The sequence below is a fragment of the Exophiala mesophila genome, assembly GCF_000836275.1.
Source record: "Exophiala mesophila strain CBS 40295 unplaced genomic scaffold supercont1.4, whole genome shotgun sequence".
Taxonomy (NCBI): Eukaryota; Fungi; Ascomycota; class Eurotiomycetes; order Chaetothyriales; family Herpotrichiellaceae; genus Exophiala; species Exophiala mesophila.
Genome location: NW_015622507.1, coordinates 4,668,775 through 4,690,829, shown reverse-complemented (window position 1 = coordinate 4,690,829; position 22,055 = coordinate 4,668,775). Strand labels below are relative to the sequence as shown.

Below are 22,055 nucleotides of genomic sequence, written 5' to 3'. Positions count from 1 at the left end.
AAGTACCTCTGACTTGCGCGTAGTACGTGGGAACCGATATCTTACACATCCTCCTGCCAAGATGGATGCCCAGGAAGGTCGAGTCTCGTCCAATAGAGCTCCTTTGGCCGGCAATCCACGGCGGAGGAAGGACTACAGCGACGAGGATGACAACGTCTTTGTCTCTAAGAGACAAAGAACTGCGGTCGCGTGTAACTCTTGCAAGAATCGCAAGTCACGCTGTAATGGAGGCCGACCAACTTGCAGCACTTGCATCGACTTGGGTTTTGAATGTGTATACCGTGCTCCTTCAAGAGCCCAAACCTCTCAGGCTAGAGAAATGCATTGGATGAGGAACAGGCTTCAATCCATTGAAGAATTGCTACGTAATATTGGTGTACAAGCACACGAGCATCAAAATGATCCCTCCTCTCCCCAAGACCTGCCTCTCTCGTCGGACATGCCGCCCTCAACAGTGGGTGAGGCTCGCACCAATGAGGTTTCCCAACATGATAGTACCACATTTGGTGTCGACAAGCTGCCAGGAGAGGATACTGTGGATGGAATGGGCGCCATCACGTTTGCTGACGAGTCTACTTCCGGCCACTTCGGCCTATCCTCGAATTCGGCTTTCTTCAGTCACATCGGTCGATGCCTCGATTCGACGACAACCATATCAACACAACGCAATGCCCATACACAGCAGCTTGCGACAAACATGTCTAGACCGGCGTCTCCCCCAGTCGCGCCGGGACCGCAAGTCGACAAAACTCCAAACCCTCGCATTTTGCCACCGCAGGAAGACATTCTCAGAATGGTCGAAGCTTTCTTCTCAGTTACTGGCATGTTTTTTCCTTTTATCCACAAGAGGTCAGTCATCAACATGGTGGAAGAAATGAGTATCACAAGATTCAGCTGTGTGCCTCAATCCTGGCTCTGCCTGCTGAATGCGATTATGGCAATTGGTACAAGCCTAAGTGTCGGGCAAGACGACACTTTAAAACACCAGGAAGAGGAGTCAAGTGTCTATTTTCAAAGAGCCCTCATTCTGTCGCCGTGGACCTTATCAAATCCGACGAACCTGGAAGCTTGTGAGTGCTTGAGCCGGTTTAATGCTTGGTGGTTCGCTTTATTCACTGCTAACCACGCGAGAATAGTGCAAGCTCTGGCTGTTATGACTATTTACCTTCAAGGTGTCTCAAAGTCGGCACAGACTTGGAGATTACACGGTCTTCTCGTCCAGGCAGCCTTCCAGACAGGTGTCCATATCAACATCAAATCACCGAAAATATCTCCTTTGGAGCAGGAGATCCGAACAAGGATATGGTACATGTGCTTTGTGCTGGATAGGTATCTGTCTCCAACCATAGTTATGGCTTGCAAGTACTGACTCGGTGGTTTCAGAGTCCTCAGTGCGGCTTATGGGAGGCCTCCTTTGATCCACAACAGCTACATGCAGATCAATCTCCCCATGAACGTAAATCTCGACGACATAAATGACGATGGAGAATTATATCCACACTCGGTCCAGACGCCTAATGAGCCCTCATCGTGTTCTCTCTTTCTCGCAACAATGTAGGTTGACCTTCTGATTCTTGTTCCCAAATACACCCTCACACGTCTAGAAAACTCTATCTTATTCAGGGCAACATGATTGAAAAACTTTACCACCAGAACATGACTCCTTCCGTCGACCTCCAACCCAATCGGCTCTTCAGCCTCATAATGGATTTTGAAGAACACCTCCACGATTGGATGAAAACATTAAATCCTGCTGTCGAACTTATTCCCACTAGCGAAGTGAACAAGGCTCACCCTCACGAATGGAAGTGGACGCGTCCACAGACTGTTATGACTATACGCTTTCTATCGGTTCGTGTGCTCCTTTATCGGAGAGTCATAGAAACGCTCCTCGATGATATATCGACCTCCGGGGTAGGCATCCGGCAGCCAGAGTATTCATTGCCTATTGCCCAGACTTTGATTCATGCTTGTACCGAGTCGGCCATCGCCATCATCCAAACGATACGTGCACTAGGAGCAAAGAATGAGATGCTCCCCGCTTGGTGGTTTACAATCTACCACAGTTTGTTGAGCCCTTCCCCATACACTATTGTACGAGAATCTGATTATGAGCCAGTGTTCAATGCAGCATTGGTACTATTTGGAGTTGTCTGTTTACAAACGATTGGAAAGGTATCCCTGGATCCACATACCCCTTCGGAATCGGTGCTCTTCATGCAAATAGCCCTTGGGGACCTTGTCATCGTTGGCAGAGACACCAGGATCGTCCGGCGATGCTCCAAGTATCTGCAAAAGATGATCCAAATCTCTCTATCACTCAGTGAGTTCTCCTCAATCATAAAGAGTTATTTGAAGCTGGCTCTGATGTCGTTTAGCACGGAATATTTCGTCAAATCAGTCGCCACATCGCGCCTCCCCTATTCAGTCGTCGTTTCCTCCAAACAATAACATGCCCTTCCTCTCGGACGAAAGCATACCGTCTCCATGGGATGCCGATTTTGGGCAGTTCTTAATGAACGACGACTCCAACTTTCTTGACGGGTGGACGGAATTAGCCGAGCCTCTCCAATGTCTGTGAGACAACCGACTACCGACTCAACGTTCTCACGAGGACAGCGCAATCTAAATGTGTATCCAAGTCAGAACAAGCCCCCAGCCCATGTATTCTGGCAGAATTCGAACCGCAGCTTCCCCAAAAACCTTCCATTAGATTGTGTTGTTCGGTGGCTGACAAGCTGGGCGGAGTCAGCATTGAGAAGCAAATTTTCCCGAACGACTGAAGGAGAGCCATAGAGGATATCGGCACGCGGTTGGACTATATGTCCTGGACACTTAAGAACATTTCCGTCATGGTTGGCTATCAGCTTGACGTCGGTAGTGTTTTCGTCAGCTTCACCGAGACCTGACTGTCCGCCTTTGCTTCTGGAGCTCGATTTCCCCTACATTCCGAGTAATTTTCTGGCATTTCCCTCGCAGATCATGTGAAATTGCTCTTCAGTAACGATACCACTCTTTTGGAGCACTTTCATGAATTCCAACCCATCCTTGGGATCTTCGAAGGGATAGTCGAGGCCTGGTTTTGCGGAGCGTTATTGTTTAGCGGGTTGCTCTCTGCTTGAAAGAAAAATGGGGATACCTACTGTAAAGCACTCGGTCGGGTTTACACATTTCAAGGCAACACTTGAGAGGACCCAGATGGTACATCCCACTTGTCGTGATCCAAATGTTTTCGTTCCAAACTGACATGAAACTCCTCAAGCCACGCTCCTTGGAGACCCACCGCCTCGAGAACATCCGGTCAACCCGCTCGAGCATGAACGGCAGAGACTCGCCGTTGTGCCCAAGTATCAGCTTAAGCCGAGGATAAACATCGAAGAGACCACTTGCGTAAAGGCGAAGAATGTGTACGGCGACATCAGTATGCCAACAAAGGCCGGGTCCTGCGATTACATCCTGGGCAACTCGGTCGTAGTTCCCTGCATAGCGCTGCAAATCATCAGCAACTGTAGGGTGGAGATATATCGGCACGTCTAGCTGCTGTGCCTTCTCAAACATGGCCCTGTATGCCGCTTCGTCGTAATACCTCCCATTTGCGTGATTGGGAATTAGTGCTCCCAGAAATCCAAGAGACTTTACACATCGTTCAAGCTCATCAGCAATAGCGTCTGGTGTCGCCATCGGCAGAAAGGCAAACCCTCTGAAGCGCCCGCCACTTTTTTGGATGGCATCGGAGAGCTGGTCATTGACAGCCCGGCACACGGCTGGTGGCTGAACGTCCGGGATGTGAGAGACGACCTGGATATGCATGTTTCCTCTGTCCATATCCTGGAGTCGTTTCTTGCCCAGATCACTTAGATTCTCCATGACAGAATCTAGAAACATTGCATCGTGACTAGACTCAAGAACTGCCTGTCCGATGAAATGTTCCTCCAGTCCGAGCACAGATGGCGCCATGTCGCAGGCCGGGAGCCAGTGAATTATAAGTTTAAAGTGCAAAGATGCCCCTAGACTTCAAGGAGAGTTTCCCTTTTTCGGGATGTCCTGAGACGAGTTGCAGTTGCATATGACTATTCCTCTCCCAAGAAGTGTCCAAAAGCCTGACCAGTAGGTCTTTCATATAACCACAACTAACCAAGATCGTGGCCTGTCTTGACTTTGCGGGGAACGAGATCCGCGGGATTAGACGGTTTCTCATCCGGAACTTCGGCCAAGTCGCGTGGTGACGTGATCTCGACCGGTTCAAACTAAATAACACATTTACTGACGGGTCGGGCCTGCGCCTGGCATGTTGACTCTCTTCCGTCGGATTTGTGGTCGCCTTCTGATGAGATCCTTTCAAGTCGCAGGGTAAATTGTCAACCAGCAGGTTACACTTTGGCAGACAGAGCACGTAGCGCCGGATACTACAGATCATCATAAAATGTCCTGTTGCGTGCTGAGCATAAAGTTGGGTCTATACTGTCAAACCGAATGGCCGCCCTTGGACCATAAATATCTCGGCTCTCTGCCCTTTTTCGCCAGAGTGCTTAAACAAGCCTTCAAAGATAAAGTGTGGCTGTATCAGTAGACGTGCATATAGACCTAACTGAGACTTCGATTGGCCTCCTAGAGGGATGTATTTTCTCTATTCTATCAATTCGGCTCCAGCTTCTTCTCCTGCTCCCGTGCAATACTTCGAGATGTAAAAGCACCTATATAACTTGACCAAACTAGGCCTTGCTCCGTCGGCATTGAGTAAACGTTGAGTCAGAGTTTGGCAGCATACATTTCCAGTTTCTCAAGCAAAGGCCTGTCCGATAGCACGAAGAAATATGCATTCTCGTCTGTGCTGGCCCTGTGAGCGATGCGACTCCAAGCAGGGACTGAGAAGGTGTCGTGCTTGTTCCATGTGACCGTGGAGGTCTGTCCATTGGCTGTAGTAATCTCGGAATGCCCAGAGCCCGCGTGAACATGGTAAATGTATGCACATGTGTCTCTCCGTACAGGAGATGTCTTTCCCGCAGCAACTCTTTCGGCATGGGCACCGAGTGTTCCCGAGATATAGTCTCCCGAAGCATCACGATAGTGTTCTAGAGCCCAGTCTGTGCCTTGGCCATCGAGTTTGTTTTTCATGCCGTTCCATGGAAAGCGAAGTGGCGTCTCGCTCACTGGCCTATAAGGGAAGTCAATGCACGCCCAAAACATCATGGAGAAGCTTGTTATCTCACTTGCTCGGATAGCGGCTGTCCGTATAAGGCTCAGCAAAGTGCGTTGGGAGGTGATGGTAAAGTGGAAGATCCAAGCCATCTAGCCATATCATGGGATCAGTGCCCTCATGTCCATGATCATGCCATTGCCATTGCGGTGTCAAGATGACGTCTCCAGCTTCCATATAGATTCGAGCTCCCTCGACGGCTGTGAACGCCCGACTGCCTTCAATGATAAAGCGTAGGGCGAAAGATCGATGACGGTGAGCAGGGGCTGTCTCACCCGGTTTGATCAATTGTAAGCCAGCATACACGGTATCTGTTGTGAAGGGGGGCTCTTCTAAATATCAGCTTACGTGTTGCTGTTATGCCAAATTGCGACACATAGAAGTACTTACTCAGGGCTGGGTTCGTCAACATCAACACGCGGCGTTCCGCCTTTTCGCTCGTCACGACTCTGCCAGCTTCAAGTAGGAGAGGACGCATGTCACTGTATTTCCATATCGCGACTTGGGCCTTTGGTGACGGCTGTGGAGTAACCATTGCTTTCATAGCGGTCCATAAGGGCTGGACGTGGTGATCTGAAAGTTGACCATAGAACGCGTTTGCGTCCCCGTTGGCCGCCATGGCTTGTGTGTTCGTTGTTTAGATGGCAAAGGCGGATCCTTGAAAGAGGAGACAACTATATTCTTGCTCCAACAAACGACCTGGCCGACTTCATGTTCACGGATGCTATGCATAAAAGTGTTAACGCTAAAGGCCCATCCCAAGTTGTGGTAAGACCCTGGAAATGTCACTGCACATGTCATCGGCTGTGAACGCCCTATCCCCGGGGGGAGACGGATCCGTCGGCCGGCTTGTAAGGTACCGCCACCGGACGACTTAGAACCGCATGCACGCCGAAATAAAGAGAGTTTTGCTAGCATTCACGAATACTGATATCCCCGCATGGCTCGAATCAAGTATTCAAAAGATTCGAGTTCTGTGAAGATTACTCCTGCTGCTGACTGAACCATCAATTGCTTCGGTGTGATATTGTCAACTGATTCCGAGTTCACGACATATCTTTTCACCATGGCAGATCTGCATTCGATACCGGTACGCATAACCCTCTATTGCCAACTAACGAGCTTTTAACGTATGCAACAAGCTTCCTAGTTACCCAGCTGGCTCCCATAACTTTTTGAAACGTCTCCGAAGGGATGGTCCTGGCAGCAATGCTGTCGTCAATGGAGACTTGAAACCAGAAGGTCTCGATATTGCTATTGTTGGCGCTGGGGTTGGCGGATTAGCAGCCGCAATTGCTCTCAAGCGAGAGGGTTTCAAAGTGACGGTATACGAGAATGCGCCTGCATTGAGCGAGGTAATTCATTCCTGTTGCTACATCTGAGATCTCCATATCAATATGCCAACAACTGCAGATTGGGGCTGGCATACAAGTGCCGCCAAATTCGGCAAGGCTGCTCCATTCCTGGGGGCTTGAGGCTTCCTTGAGCAAACACTCGGTAAAGCCTAAGGGGCTGCTCTGGAGACGTTGGCAAGACGGTCGAGAAATTGGGCACGCCCGATTGAATCCTCAGTTTTCAAAATGGTTCGGTGCGCCGTACTACGTGATTCATAGAGCCCATTTACATGACATACTCCATCAGCGTGCGAGAGAATTGGGAGTAGATGTTGTTTTGAACTGCAAAGTGGTTGAATATGATCCAGATAAACCAGCTTTCACCACTGGGACTGGGTCTACTGTGACCGCGGATTTAATTATTGGAGCAGACGGCGAGTGCTTTTACTGCTTCAAATACCTCCGCTGACTGAGAAATCTAGGACTGCGGTCTGTTGCACGGCGTGCTTTACTTGGCAATAAGTATACTGGCCCCGTTTCTTGCGGGCTCGCAGCTTACAGAGCTACCGTGAAACGAGAAGAGATGGAAGCAGACCCCGATACTGCGTGGGTCGCCGAGAGCAACAGTCTTAATTTATGGTATGTATCAGACCGGATCTCAATGAGATATTGTATCGCTTGTATCTGACATCGTCGCTGTAGGGTGGGTGACAATACTCATGCGATGACATACTGTATTGCGGGAGGTCGACTATTCAACATGGTTCTCACTCATCCAGAGACAAAAAGCCCCGAAACGTGGGACCAAACAAATGCGCTCTCCGAGATGAAAGCTGTGTACGCTGGATGGGATCCTTCGTAAGCATACACAAAGGGCCAAAGCCGGTGTACACAACTCACGATTATCAGGCTGAGAAAACTCCTCGACATGGTTTCCGGTACGCAAAAGTGGCCAATCCAGTCAGTCGAAATTCCATCAAGCTGGACATCCGACTCAGGTCGATTGGCACTCCTCGGAGACGCTGCGCACGCCATGCTTCCAAACATGGCCCTGGGTGAGTCCGATCGAGAAGTTGCAGACTTTATACTTGATCAGCGCTGACTTGTCCAGGTGCTGCGATGGCAGTAGAAGACGCTGCCACTCTCGCAGCATGTCTCAAGGCTTACCCCCGGAAAGAGACGCTCAGACCAGCACTCGATATTTACGAAAAATTACGTATTCCACGCACCAGGGCCATCCAAGAAGCCAGTGTCCTGCATGGATACACCCTACACTACCCAGATGGGCCGCTGCAAGAAGCTCGGGACGCTGCAATGAAGCCCGAGGTCGAAGGAGAACACTTTATTGAGTCTCCTAATCAGTGGAGCGACCCGGCAACACAACTTTTCTGCTATGACTATGATCCCATCAGCGAAGTGGACAATGAAGTCCGGCATCTCAAGTCCAATGGGTCACCAACACATGAAAACCATGGCTAAACGCTTTACCAGTGGATGCATAAAGAGATGGATATGAATCGAATGGTATACGAAGGGTTCACATGAAATACTGAGTACTCTACTTAAATGGGCTATTATGTATAAACAGGTCTAAGCTCAAATTCTCTATATATAGGATAACCCAAGGGTCACCCTGGCTCCGCCGCCTTTGAATAGGTATCTCTTCCTAGATTTACGCATTGCATGTTCGCGGAATTGGTGTGTAGCATCGTTTTGTGCCGTTTGGCATCGAGGCTGTCTTTCAAACGTACCTTCTATCACGAAATCCGGAGGGAAGCTCGCGATGTGCAGGGCACAGCAAAGAAAGTTTTCAGAGCACTGCAAGATACCACGTTAGGTAATGCCAGAGTATCTGCTTTGTCAGGCAGGTAGAGAGTATCGAGAGAAGCGAGATAGGATGTAGAATCTCCGTTTTCAGCCTAGCAAACTCAGCCACTGCGAAATTCGTTCTCTTCTCCTATGTTCATCGCTTCGAGCGGTACGGCGGTCAGCGTTAGCGCCCTGTCCTCGTCAACGTATGCTGCCGCCAAGAACGGGAAAGAATTCATCAAGGCCGTGGAAGTAATCCGAATCCGATCCGACGGCGATAAATCCATAGACCTGGGGATTCACTTGTCACGAGGCTTGTGGGTGGGGACAATCGAGCTCCTCCCAATGCACCTAAAGTAGTCGATAGCGGTGACCCCTCGGCCGTATGAGTTCCATGTATTGTAAGCAAATGATCTATACGTACCGGTTGTGCAAGAACCTGAGATATACGAAGGTGATCGATCTAATATGTTTGCGAGTATCAGATTGCCAAATTTGGTAACCCCGCTTGACGGCTGGCTCCTCATAGTCGATTTGGCCAGAATGCCCCAATCAACCTGTCTTAGCATGAAGAGTTGTGAGCTCAAGTCGATTAAATCTAAATATTTTGAACGTCGAGAACTACCTCAGAGAGACTATCTTCAATCTTTTTCTTCACTTCTTTCGCCCTCCAGCCATTAATCACAGCAGGTAGCACTTGCAGTGACGGTTCGAGATAGCCGTCGTGCGCTAGACAAACCAGTGTGTCCTCTCTCTGGCTCAGTTGGTGAACTTTGGCAATGGTATTTTTTGCCTCATCTAGATCCCTGTGCATCGACGAGGCACCTCCTGGACCATGGCCCTCGGCGGGCTGTTTCTCACCTGTGAAGATCTGGCGATGGTGACAACAATCGCCGCCCATCAGGACATACTCATCTTCAGCGGTACGCGCAAGTCCCACAAGATGACCTACCATATGGCCTGGTGCATCGAGCAAGAGAAAACTGCCGTCCCCGAAAAAGTCAAATGCGCGTTCAAAAGGCTGAAATGACGTCCACGAATCCTTGAGCCGTGAAAGCTCTCGTAACCTCGGGTGCTCGAGGATTGACCCTAGGCACGGTGAATTGGGGTTGATGGGATAGCCGGGTTGTGTAGCCTCCACCGACCCGGGCCCAACCACGACCTCGCAATTTGGGAATTCATAAGGGTCGCCAATATGGTCAAAATGTAGATGACTTTTTCAAGCAGGAGTCGGAGGTTAGTATCATACCAATCGATGTGCACGTCGTCTCTCACCTGTAGACCACGAAGTCTATGGATTCGGTGGAGATTCCACTCTTAGCGAGCAACTCGCCAGCGCTATATGGCACTTGTGGAGCAACGACTGGGAATTCGTTTTGTATCACCTTGGGATAAGCGTCGAGATCCTAATTCAAAAAAGGTCAGAAAATCCAACCCTTCGACGCATGAGACTAAATGCCTACCTTCCTGATTCCAAGGTCAAACATCAAAGAACGACCTGAGGCCTCGTGGTACACGTAGAAACTATAGTCCGGATACAACGTCTTGGTGGTCAAGGAGGCTCCACTCAGTATCCATTTGTCGGGAAGATAAAGATTGCCTGTAGGGACGAGAGCCGCGCGCACAATTGGCTTAGGAGCGTATGATGCCATTATCAAGTTACAAAAGTAGAGGCTGTTAAATGCCACAACAGCAAGCAGTTGAGTCGATAATCATCTCATTATTTTCTCAGGTGGGAGTTTCGAGGACAATATACATACTTCCAGGCCCAACGGGAACCCAAAAGCTATTCCGTCGGCACAAGCTAGGCCTCCCAGCTTTTTCGTATTGCCCGGAGACATCATCTAGTCATAGTCAGGGTTTGATGTCACGAGAAACCTTGTCTCAGTAGCTGTGACCTATTCTGCTTGGTCGCGGATAAATCAATGTCCTAACATTCGAGGGCATGGCATCCAACAAAGCAAAGCCAAAAGCGGAGCGTGTTGCATTGGGAACTTCCCAGCCGCCTGGTGCAATCTCTATTGTTCGCGCCTATTCCAAAACCGGGCGGTGTGCGAGTTGTCTTGCAAATTCATCATATGAACGCTTAGAGGATGGCAAATGCATGATGACTAGGGGTCCGGTGTGACTGCAACCAGGCATTACTTAGGGGCTCTCTTTAAGCGGTCGATTGGATGTTCTTATCGTTCTCTGGACAAGTGTTATGTATTTGACACGACCGCTAGCAGCAGCACATCTCCCATGGATGAAGATGTGAGTGCTCCTCCGTTGAAAACCAACCACATCTACTGCAACCCTACTTCACCAATCCCCTTGTGGCTCCTTAGCAGTGTCTTCGCCATTAAGTTCCACACCTATACTTGGGTTGGACATCCCATCAGTACGTATAGCGATAAGCAGGGTGCTTATCTGCCATTGCGGACAGTTGTTCTTCAGGCAAAGACAACAAATGGTCCCTAGCCCCTCTGGCCTTTTGCTTATTCTCGTACCAAGCGTACGCGAGGAAGCAAGTTGCTGCGATTTGAGCTAATATCGTCATGCTCATCGAAACCGCGTAGCCGGTACGATATGTCGGGGCTTCATGGGTAAGATAGACGTTACTGCCCAGAATGCTTCCCACGTTTCCCACTGCCAGCATGAGCGCAGTAGATATTCCTCTCCTCCGTGAACCTAAGATATTGTTGTTCAGCCAAGTTAGCGACAAAGTAATGGCGCTCCAGACTCCGCAGATAATGAGAAAGAGCGCCATAAACTTCACGCCGACTGAAACATTACCTTGCGCGAGGAGAATGATGTACCCAATGACCGCGACTGTAAGGGGACCGACGAAGAACGCGTATCGATGGGCACAATAATCTGAACCGTAGCCCACAATTAGGGACGCCACCCACGCGGCCATCCAAATCGGAATGCTCATATACTGTGCTTTCAGGGAAGTCCACCCCAACTCTCTGAGAATTGTCGGCAAAAAGTAGGAAGACGAACTTCCAGTCACAGCAGTACCAAAGTACATTGTGGCACTGTCAATATTAACGGGGACGAACGTAAACTTCTTATCTGTATAGTTAAGCTCACCTAAAGTAGGCTTTCGGATCACGCAGGCACACTTTCAAGACCTCCCACGACGAGAGATTTTCAACGTGGTCTCTAGTGTCTCGTGCTAGCTTCTGAAGGAGTACCGACCTCTGTCGTTCAGAAAGGTGTTTCGCTTGCGCGGGCCAGTCTGGTAGAGTGAAATAGGCAAAGACTGCGACCACAACGGTCAAGAGCCCTTCAAGAATAAAGACCCATCTCCACGCGCCGTAACCGCCAACATTGCGCATATGGCCGATAGCATACGCAAGCAACTGTATCGGATAAATAGTCAGCAAGGAAGTCGTGGTATCATAAGTTTCGTTTTATTCATGATATGGACATCCGGGTACATACCCCGCCAAAAGCAGTAGAAAGTAGGGCCGAAGAGTAGTAGATAGCCATCCTCTTCTGAAGTTCGTATCGAGTGTAATACATGGCAAGGAGATATATAGCACCTGCGTAGTAATTTAGTCAGATTGGTTCTCGAGTCCTTCACTGTTCGGCTGTCCTCATTACCTGGGAAAAAGCCTGCTTCTAAGGCCCCAAGGAGCACACGGCAGACTACAAGTCCAGCAAAGCTCTGGACAAGCCCCGTCCCAATTGTGACGATACCTAGAGCACCGAGACTTAGTATTTCTTCCAAGACGATCCGCCCGTGAACAAGGGATATAGAACTTTGAACCCACCCCAGCTGAACATAAGGATACTCAAAAACACCGAAGGCCGAAACTTTCTCATGACCATATTGGCAGGCACATCCAACAGCAAATAAGGGATGAAGAACATGAACAGGGCGATATTGTAATCTGAGCCTGTCAAGTTGAGATCTTCTGTCATTCCCAGAATTCTGGCATTGCCAATATTGGTACGGTCCAAGTAGGCTACGTTGAGTAGCAGACACAAGACAGGTAGAAGGATGTAGTCGGTTTTTTTCAAAACTTGTTTCTCTTCCTCAGGGTCAAAGTGTTGCATCTCCGCCACAGATTCAATTTGGGCAGGGACTTCAAGATCATCCACCTTGTCGTCGCCTTTCATGGAGTTGAGGGGTAGAGCAGCCATCTTGGTACGTGTTAAAGGGCCCTGAAGACAGATTTTACTCAAAAGGTGTTGTTGCTGGTGACTTTCCAGGTGAAGTTTTGAATTCGTGGGGACCCCGGATTGATATTGGAAACATTTCACCGCATCTCAGAATACAGGGCCTGCCCGTGTGGCGTGGCGATTACATGATTGGCAACGGCTCCATCATGTCACTCCGCGGAAGGAATGGTTTCCGCCGAATAGTTAGACGCAAACGCGCTCCAACTGGTCGGGATCCAGACAGTTCCGCCGCGGGAGCAACCTTCACTTCCGGCCTCGACCTCGGCCTTGGGTTTTGGGTTTTTTGAAGTCGAAGTCGGGCTTGGGCATTGGCAGGGATCCGCGAAGTTGGAACGAACCTCTCCAAGCTTGCGAGGTTGGTTCCTCAAAGTATGCTGTCTGTGTACCAACCTGTTAGTAAGCGAGAAGTCCTAGCAACTCTACATTTTGACTCGAGGCGGACAAAGCGAAGGGCGTATAGGTCATCTCCCAACACCGATAGATACATGAAAGCAATGAAGGGTTTCTTCGAAATGTATCTTACTTTCAAGCGTCTATTGCTGTCTTAGATACATCCATCGCGTTATCTTGCTTGCTCTTTAACAAGAGGCTCCTGTTCTTATCAAGCTACAGAGTAGTGTATTCCACGTTAGTTTTAGGAACAGGAGGAATCATTCGTAGTTGAGCCAATCCTTCAAATGTGTGGAGGAAAGATTCCGCCGTATCGACATATCCATGGAAACCGAGCTTGCGAGCCTTGTCGGTACTGTACAAGTTTGTCAGCGCCAGTTGAACAGGTGATCTTGGAGTATCAAAGACTTATCAGATGCGAGGCATAGTGCTTGTTCAGGGAGGCATCGAGTATGCCAAACAGTCGGTCTGTATCTTTGAGCTCCGGCCAAGCCAACTTGTGCTGTCTGGCAATCTCCCGCCACGCGCTACAGACTTTGGGTTGCTGAGCCCACGCCGCCGTAGTGAACTTATAACGAGCCAGAAGACAGTTATTGCCATACCTGAAATTGGGGGGATTAGCCCATGGGAAATTAGACTGCCAGAGCGAGAATTGAGCTTACCCTCTGGGTGCGCCATAGCGGACTGGTACTTCTGTGTATTCGGCGTCTTCGTCTGGGCCTTCCCATTCAAGGTCATAACACTCTGCAATTTTGGGCCATAATCCTTCCCAGGAAAATGCGCTATCGTCGAGTGCGTTGAACTTTTGATTTGCCGCTTTCGGGGTGAGAACCATCCATTCCTCGAGGTATGCATTCATAAAAGCATTGCTTTGTGTTTGAGTCATCTGCCACGAAACAATATCCCCTGTATATCGCAATGGCTCGCCCAGGTACTTTGATACTAGGGCATAGACGGCAAGAGGGAAGGCGATGTTCATCGCAGCGTCAGGAACCTGTGTAGTGTAAGTCCGGTACACATAGCGCTAGGATTCAAGGGCATGGCACTCACTGCTCCTACTATATAGGAAGGCATGGCAATGTTCCAGCTAACAGAGCGCTGACGACACCAGTCCCATAGGCTATCTTCTTGAGCATAGTAGAAATTTGGTTCCAAGAGGACTCGAGGATCGGATTCTTGCTGAGGCACTTTGGTAGGGCCCAGATGTCCACTATATGATACTATCAGATGACAGCACAGGCAAATGCTGTAAAGATGCACTCACCCGTAGTTCTTTGCCCCTGTCTGTAGCATGAAGCGTTTTGGTTTAATATGTGCGAAATCAAGAGCGCCCAGAAAGTTGTCAAGGAGTAATTCTGTAATCTCGTAAGTCATTATCACATCTCAGATTCAGTAATCCACTCTTGATCAGCTCAACTTACTATTGACGGTAGTCAACTCGTCCGCCGCGCTCCATATCCCTCCTCCCTCCTTCGGTGGTGGCTGTATATATGCAAAGAAGAAGATGTGATCACTAGAGAGTGGATTAGTAAGGCAGTGACATAGAACAGACTTAGAGAGCACCCACGCCTTAACGCCGCTCTTCTTCAGAACTTCGCCGATCTCTTCTGGGCTCTTTAGAAAATCACACTGTATAAATTCTGCTTGAGGTGGCAGTCCGCCTGGTACAGCTGGAGGTCTGCGCGAGAGACAATATATCTTTGTCCATCGTTGCGGCGATTGAGCGAGGACCTGAAGTTGAGCGTAGCCGGAGATACCATTCGCACCTGTTATGATGGCTGTCTGCCCATTATGAGATTCGTCAAATGTAGGCAGTCCATGATAGATCTCCCTGGAGTAGACGGTCTGATAGTGGACAGGCGCACCACCCTTGCAAGCTTCGCTTTTCGAAATCATGGTATGACAGAGAAGCACGAGAGAGATGGTCAATCGCGTAAATCCCTTCCAAGCGTTGTTTACAGGAAGCAAATACTTTAGAAATACTCCAGTGGGCTACTTCTGGGCAGCTCCGTCATGAACTCAGACTTGGCCATTTCCAGTACGATTGGTCTCCTTCACCGAATGTTTTGAACGCCGAGCCTAAGGGGCCGAGGAGTCTGGGGAAGAAACGTGGAGGAGGGCAGACCGTGATCGGGGCCACACCGAAGTTGGCGTCCGCATTCGGAAAGTGGCCGAGAAGTATTCCAAGACAGTGACCTCAAACTGGCGTGTTCCCGGGAATTGTACCAGCTGCACATACACAGCCTCTTCCTATAGTTGGAATGCATCCTCCGAGTGCTTGTTCGTCTTCCTCGAGATACTAACATCGTCTGCGTGCCTAAATTAGTAGGCTTGATTTTCGTCCTGGCTGATTTCCTGTAGTTGCCAATGTATACGCAGTGAAATTCCACAAAAACACGTTGGAGGCTACTCATGTCATTCTCTACGTACCCTGGACACATGGTAGCTTAAGCACATCTGCCTTTGAGAATCCGTACAATACAAGAGACGGATGAGACTCAGTAAGAAAAGGTTAGAGAAGCGTAAATGAGAAAGCAGTAGGCTTAGGCTGGATATGTAGGCGCCACTACTGTACAATAAAATTGAAGACAACACAAAGTTTAGTCCTGCCGAATACATCAGGGAGGGCAAAAAAGGCTCCGCCGCATGATAACCATCACAAACTGGCTGCCTTTCTGATCAAATGGGCCGGCTCTTATGCCAAATCACCGGTTTCAATGATAACCACCCTTCTCAGTTTCGATGGTCAATAAGTATATTTGAAGTCTGGATGGTGATCTCCCAGCTTCGCAAATTGGTCCTCGAATGAAAGGTCAGCAACATCCTTGAGGATCTCCGATGCTTTTTCATTCTTAAGCTCGTTCAATCGAAAGAGCCAAAAGACTTGAAACCCACAGCCAGCAATCGTGATGGCAATCAAACTAAGATTGAACTTGGCACCAAACAAGTAATAGGGAGCTGAGCTGCCGGGATAAATCCATGTGCTAACAATCCCACCAACATTGCAAAGCATCACTGCAAAAGCGATGGCAGTAGCTCGCCTGACATGACCAGCACTATTGTTAGGGACCCAGCTTATAAGACTCGGCGACGTGGAGTAGATCCCAGTGATCAACAGGATCAGTGCAGCGTAACGTCCGTGGATACTTCTCAAAGTGAAGGCCATGGCTGCGCCAATGAGTGCGATGCTAGTCGTACAACCAGCTGTCAATCCGCGACGTTTGAACCGATCAGCAAGATATGCAGCAATCATCGTAACGACAAATGCACAAGCAAAGGGGGGTACCGTTAGTAATTGGGTGCGCGTTCTGCTGTATCCGAGGCCTTGGACGATGGACGGTGTAAACTAAAAAGCGATATCAGTAATCTGATCAACTATAATCACGCAGCCGTGAGCATAGGATCTTCACATACATATGCAAGGCCAAACAGACATGCCCCATTGCAGAAAAGGTTGATGCTCGCGACCCAAACATGAACATCCTTGAGAACTAAACAGACCGTGCTGACGGTCACTTTCTCGTTGATTTGCATGTTGACATCCAGCTTCAGGCGGCGAACGCAGTGTTCTATGTGCTCCGGCGAAAATGTGCGAACTTGATGCGGGTCGTTTGGGAGGGCGAAAAATACCACAAAGCCAAAAAGTACTGTGAAGAGGCCTTCAAGCAAGAAGATCCATTGCCAGCCCCTAAGTCCTCTAATGCCATCCATTTGTTGAATTGCAGCAGCAAGGAGTCCGGAAAAGGCGCCGCTTAAAGCGACAGCGGAGAAGAAAAGACCTACACGAACCTGTAGTTCATGACGGCGGTAAAACCCGGACAGATAGAGGATAATCCCGGGATAGAGACCTCCTTCAGCGAGGCCAAGAAAGAACCGGCAAGCAAGTAATCCTGCATAGTTGTGGATTTGTGATTGTAAGGTGGTTATAAGGCCCCAAGATACGCAGATTGCAGGGAGAACAATCCTCGGACCAATTTTCTTCAGGAGCAGATTGGAGGGGAGCTCTGCAGCAATGTATGGGACATATGTGACCGTAATAGCTTGAGAACCTCGCATTAATTGCGGATTAACGTGTTTTATTGATGCAGACCTACCAGTTTGATATTGATGATCTGTGATGCCCAAATCCATTTGAAGCCCGGCCTAGAAAGGAGAGTGAGCTTCGCGTCGAACAAGAGAGGCCTGAACTTACAACACGAGCATTTCCAATGTTTGCCCGGTCTAAGAACGATAGCAAATATAACATGGCCACCAATGGCACCAGCAACAAATCCAATCGGAGGAGTGTTTTCCTGTCGAGATCTGCCCAAGCCTCATCGGACATCGTTGGTATCTCGCCAGGACCATTTTCGAGCTCGACCATGCTGCTCGCCGTAGGATCTGTCTTCTCAGGAGTTTCCACCATGCTGGAGGATAGCCTTTGCACAATTGATCGAGGATTCAAAGGGACTAGGTGTTGAAGGAGTCCGTTGCATATACCCCAGGGTCTTCTTATAGGTGCCGTGTTCCTCCCCGGAAACCCCGAGTATGTGGAGAGCCCGGGGTAGACCCATGTCTTCCCAGTGTATTTCGTCTTCATTAGTCGCCAGGCACCGAAGCATTCAAATTCCATTAATTGCTCACGCCGAAGAGGCTCGGTGGCTTGCCTAAAATGGACAGTGCCCGAGTGCCAAGCATTTGGTATCCTATGCGAAGGCGGATAGGCATGATGTGACGTTCCACGCCAATTCAATCCTCTTCCTGTCCTCCATTCTGCGACTAGGAGGCTCTAGAGGACTTCTTGGTCATCGAGTCTTGGCCTTTGAAATATCATTATAGATGACTGCACTAACATCGAAGGAATCCAGCGCTTGACAACCGTCTGCCCGCCAAGGTTTAGCTTCGCTTCCTTGTCCACCTACAGTTTGAGCCTCCGCATCGTGATGGCCACAGTTTAGCAGGTGATCCGACACAAGTCTGTATTGATATCCCACGCGCAGTCTCATCATACATCACTGGTGAGGGTGACGGACGGTTTTATCTCCCGCGTGGGCAGCAGATGTTTTGCCATCGCTGTACGTCAGACCAAAACATACCAAACATCCGTTCTACGATTGTCTAGCGTCCTGCCTTGATCAAAGTGCTTTCCCATGGCAAGTTCTAGTCCGAGCGTGTGGGTGTTATTTGATGGTGATGGCCCGAAGAAACCTCGAGCCTGTGTACCTTGCAACGCACGCAAGGTCCGATGCGATGCTGGAGCAGTTGGAGCGCCGTGTAGCCAGTGTACCCGACGCAAGCGAACAAGTGATTGTATCTTGATGCCTCCTCCCTCCAAAAAGGCCAAAAGGTACTTCACATGATACAAAAGTCGTGCCATACTGACGGTATTCCAAAAAGCCAAGTCTCTTATGCTCAGAAACCCATCGAGTCTGCACCTTTTTTGAGGCCAACAGAGCGTCAGGATCCCACAGTTCCTAGTAATGTGAGAGCGCCGTGATTGTTGCTACAGGCAAAGACACTAACTAACCATCCAATCCATAGGTCGAGTCTACATCTAGACGAAAGTCGGACAGGCTCCAACGGCATTCCGACGAAGAATCGCAGAACAATTGGACCCCCAGCACTTCGTTCTCCCCTTCATCCCGGCAACGGGTTGACGGGGCCAACAGGTCACATTTGAGCGTCCAAGAAAGCCCTGTAGTGCCTGATGAAGATACCTGCTTACAGGTTTTCCGAGAGATGTCACGGTGGGAGACCACTGCCGAATCTGAATCCCCATCGGCTCCTCGCCTCCAGGCCGGGAATCGAGAGGTGGTGGAGTATCAAGGGGCCACAAACTCAATCACCATTCTCGGTGAGGTTCTCGCCCCCAGACACCCAAGGAGACTTGTTCGCATTCATCTGAGGGACTCGGGCCAAAAAGCAAACCAATATGACGCTCTGGATGGCCTGGAAGTCGCCGATCGTGAATTTCTACGAGTGAAGGGGGCGTTAAGCCTCCCCGACACAGAGATTTGGTACTTTACCCACAGATCCTGACTGACTAAATCTGACAGACTTAGTGACCAACTTCTCAAGACTTACTTCGAATGCGTGTATCCATTCGCGCCTGTTGTCGACCGGAGCCAGCTGATGAGAGAATATACGACTGGGGTTCCTTCTTTGTTTATCATGTACTCGATATTTGCCAATGTGGCACCCTACACGCCTCTCTCCTTCATACATCACATGGGCTTCTCGGACCGACTTTCTGCACAAAAGTCGTTCTTTTCAAAAGCTAAGCTGTTGTATGACTTTGGCTGTGAGAAAGTACAACTACGACTGCTACAGGGCACCCTGATACTCAGCTCTTTCATTTTAACCTACGCGATGGATAACGACTATCGGTTCTGGCTAAGCAATGCAGCTAGGCTAGCGACCCAGATGGGCCTTCATAGGAACGGCATGGTCAAAGAATTGGAACCGTCTTCCCGAAAGCTATTTCGCAGGATTTGGTGGGTCCTATATAACAGAGATGTGATCTTGGCGGTTACCGGACTTAATAACGTTCGGAAACTTCACGACGATGACTGTGATGTTTCACCGCTGACGGTCGACGACCTGGGAGAAGATACATGGGACAATGAAGGTGATATGGGTGGCAGCGAAGCTTTGCCACCCATCTCTGAACTACAGAAACAGTATATCATAGAGAACTGCAAGTTGTCCATCCTTGGTTAGTTACCCATCGCAAGTCATCCTCCACGGTCTGCAACTGACTTTGTGCTAGGGAGCCAGTTCGTCAATGCATTTCGAAAGCCAGGAAAAGCACCATCAGCTTCATTCATTGCAGAGTTTGCTGGCAGTCTTGTTGAGTGGAGAAGGGCTTTACCAACGGAACTACGTATTGAATCTGTGCAAGAGTGGTCATCATCGAATGTGTGGATCATCATACTTCTCGCGACCAGCTACCACCTCGAAGCTATATTCTGTCGAGCACAGCATGAGCTACACCGCCACAAAGATCAAGCAATGATGGAGCGGGCAATCAAACGACAACAAAGCGCTATGTACGAGCTGGGAACGATCATTCAGCGAGCGTCACTACACGACGTGATTCGTTTCTGTCCATTATCTTTGTGAGTCTATCCACGAGAGTGCTTTCTCTTTCTAATCTGACGGATCATCTAAACCAGCATGACATGCGCGTCAACGAACTTGGCCATGTACATTGAGTCAGCTTTAGACGCAGCCACTACCGAAGATAAGAAGCTTTCCATCAAGACACAGATCCATGCTGGACTTGCGTCATTAAAGGAAGGGAGCGAGCATTGGAGTAGCATCAAGTGGACGCTACGAATGTTTGAGGCTATTGTCGCGCGCACCGGCCTCTCTCTGACACAACAGGGACCTGAGCAGACGAGTCAATCTCAACTCAATATCACATCCATGATCCCCCTTGCGCCAGCCAACTATGAGTGGTTCAACAGTAGCAGCCCAGCAGGTGGAGATCTTCCGGATGTGTTACTAGATTTTGACGCCGCTGGAAATCTCGGGACCGTCTATGGCAGTGATACTCAGGATTGGATGCAAGACTTTCTGGGCACCGGCTCCTACGACTTCTCTGCATGAACATGGGATCCAAATGCGATCCTTGCATAACCGTCACAAGACTTATAAGGAGTATCCTGTCTTCTCTACGGCCAACTTATATGCGTCACGATTAGTGATGCCTGATAGCCATGTTTGAACCTTTGGCCAGCTGCCTCCTTCTGTACCCAGCCTTCTCATTAAGATGAACTCAATGCTGAAGCCCATAAGGATATCTGCAGCGGTCAAATCGTTGCCTACCAAATATCTGCCACCGCTTTCATTGCTCGACAGCTCGGACTCGAGCCAGTTCAAGTCATTTTGCACATTCGGGGACAGGGCTCGTTCCATCTCTGGGAGATAACTTGAAGCAGCGTTTGGAATCCTCCAACGAGCATAAAGAACCTGTTGTCCAGTTCAGTTCGCCTTCCTCGCCGAAATGGACGTGGCACAATGACATACCGCCAGGGCGTGCAGCATAAAAGTGCCTTCTGAAGCTGCAATCCATTCTCGGACTTTGGCTCTGGCACGAGGTTCCTTAGGGAGCAGCTTTGACGAAGTATCATAAGTTTCACAAATATACCTTGAACCATTCATGTAAGTTATAGGCACCCACACATGACATATAGGTCGAAACACAGCGATGCAGACAAGATGCTTACTCGGCAATTGCACCACTTTCTTGGATCACAATGTCTCCGTCTTGAATGGTAGGACTCTTCCCTAGTTTGGTAGGGATTTTGGCTTTGAACTCTGGAGCGGCGAGACCATTGGAAGCTCGAGGTGACGAGACTAGCGTGTAGGAAAGTGAGAGTTCCTCGAGAAGCCAGGCAATTCGAATAGCGCGGCTAGCACCAAGAAAGTATAAGGTGATGTCTGGTTTAGGAGTAGTCATGGTCGAAAGCGGAACTGGAAGAGATATGGGTCTCAGATCAGATGTTAAAAGTCCTACAGATAGATGGCTGATTTGGAGGGAAGAGGCCGAATATGTGAAGACGTCATGTTGGTCGGACAAATTTCTCGGGGGCAGAAACCGCTAAGTAGAGTCCTCGACTGCCAAGTGGTATATCTTCAGCCCTGACTTTAGCGAATCGGTTAAGATTCTCACCCATGTTGCCATTTAATTCCGGATCCCAGCCTGAGAGGTCTTCGGTAAATCGGTAAACCACGCTATATGCTTGTTTCTATGCTTTTTGTGCAGGAAATGCAGCATATCCCCTGCCGATCCGACAATTCAACTATCCGAGATGACAGTATAGAAAACAAGACCCTGCCCATTTCCTAGGTATCCAAGTGTCACCGACCACAGATCCCCAAGAATTATATATACACATTCATCATGAGGTGGAGAAATCTGCGCTCAAAGGATCTAAACTCGGGACTACCAAAGGCGGGGCAGAACTACTGTGAGCCATTAGTCCTCCAACTGCCATCACCTTGGGCACCGGACAAGGCGACCATTCAAATGCGATCACAAATCAACATCTGCTCCCATACAAGTCGGGCGCCGTGTGGCAGTGCCTCACATTTGTCCAAGTATGATAGTTACGAGCGAGCCTTACATGATATATATTAGTTCCTCACCGTCATTTCTCTCCGGGAGC

At 49.2% G+C, this 22,055-nt stretch overlaps 4 protein-coding genes across 4 annotated transcripts; 3 read left to right on the top strand and 1 right to left on the bottom strand.

Moving 5' to 3' along the window:
• Nucleotides 1–61: 61 nt before the first annotated feature.
• On the top strand, nt 62–2,581 carry PV10_06716 (uncharacterized protein; the record flags this gene model as incomplete). The annotated part of the gene is made up of 5 exons (XM_016371540.1): nt 62–1,070; nt 1,137–1,329; nt 1,384–1,554; nt 1,605–2,323; nt 2,379–2,581. 5 exons carry the CDS (start codon nt 62–64, stop codon nt 2,579–2,581), a joined length of 2,295 nt encoding a protein of 764 aa, XP_016223833.1.
• A 3,682-nt stretch (nt 2,582–6,263) lies between these two features.
• Nucleotides 6,264–8,010, top strand: PV10_06715 (uncharacterized protein; the record flags this gene model as incomplete). Its single annotated transcript, XM_016371539.1, has 7 exons — nt 6,264–6,287; nt 6,340–6,552; nt 6,611–6,969; nt 7,006–7,170; nt 7,234–7,389; nt 7,441–7,586; nt 7,643–8,010. The coding sequence occupies 7 exons, from the start codon at nt 6,264–6,266 to the stop codon at nt 8,008–8,010; spliced, it is 1,431 nt and encodes a 476-aa protein (XP_016223832.1).
• A 5,109-nt stretch (nt 8,011–13,119) lies between these two features.
• PV10_06714 (uncharacterized protein) lies at nt 13,120–14,799 on the bottom strand (the record flags this gene model as incomplete). The annotated part of the gene is made up of 7 exons (XM_016371538.1): nt 13,120–13,258; nt 13,365–13,505; nt 13,566–13,897; nt 13,954–14,113; nt 14,168–14,258; nt 14,325–14,416; nt 14,471–14,799. 7 exons carry the CDS (start codon nt 14,797–14,799, stop codon nt 13,120–13,122), a joined length of 1,284 nt encoding a protein of 427 aa, XP_016223831.1.
• Nucleotides 14,800–18,032: 3,233 nt separating this feature from the next.
• PV10_06713 (uncharacterized protein) lies at nt 18,033–20,493 on the top strand (the record flags this gene model as incomplete). The annotated part of the gene is made up of 6 exons (XM_016371537.1): nt 18,033–18,229; nt 18,280–18,364; nt 18,424–18,899; nt 18,945–19,597; nt 19,652–20,000; nt 20,058–20,493. The coding sequence occupies 6 exons, from the start codon at nt 18,033–18,035 to the stop codon at nt 20,491–20,493; spliced, it is 2,196 nt and encodes a 731-aa protein (XP_016223830.1).
• Nucleotides 20,494–22,055: the final 1,562 nt, after the last annotated feature.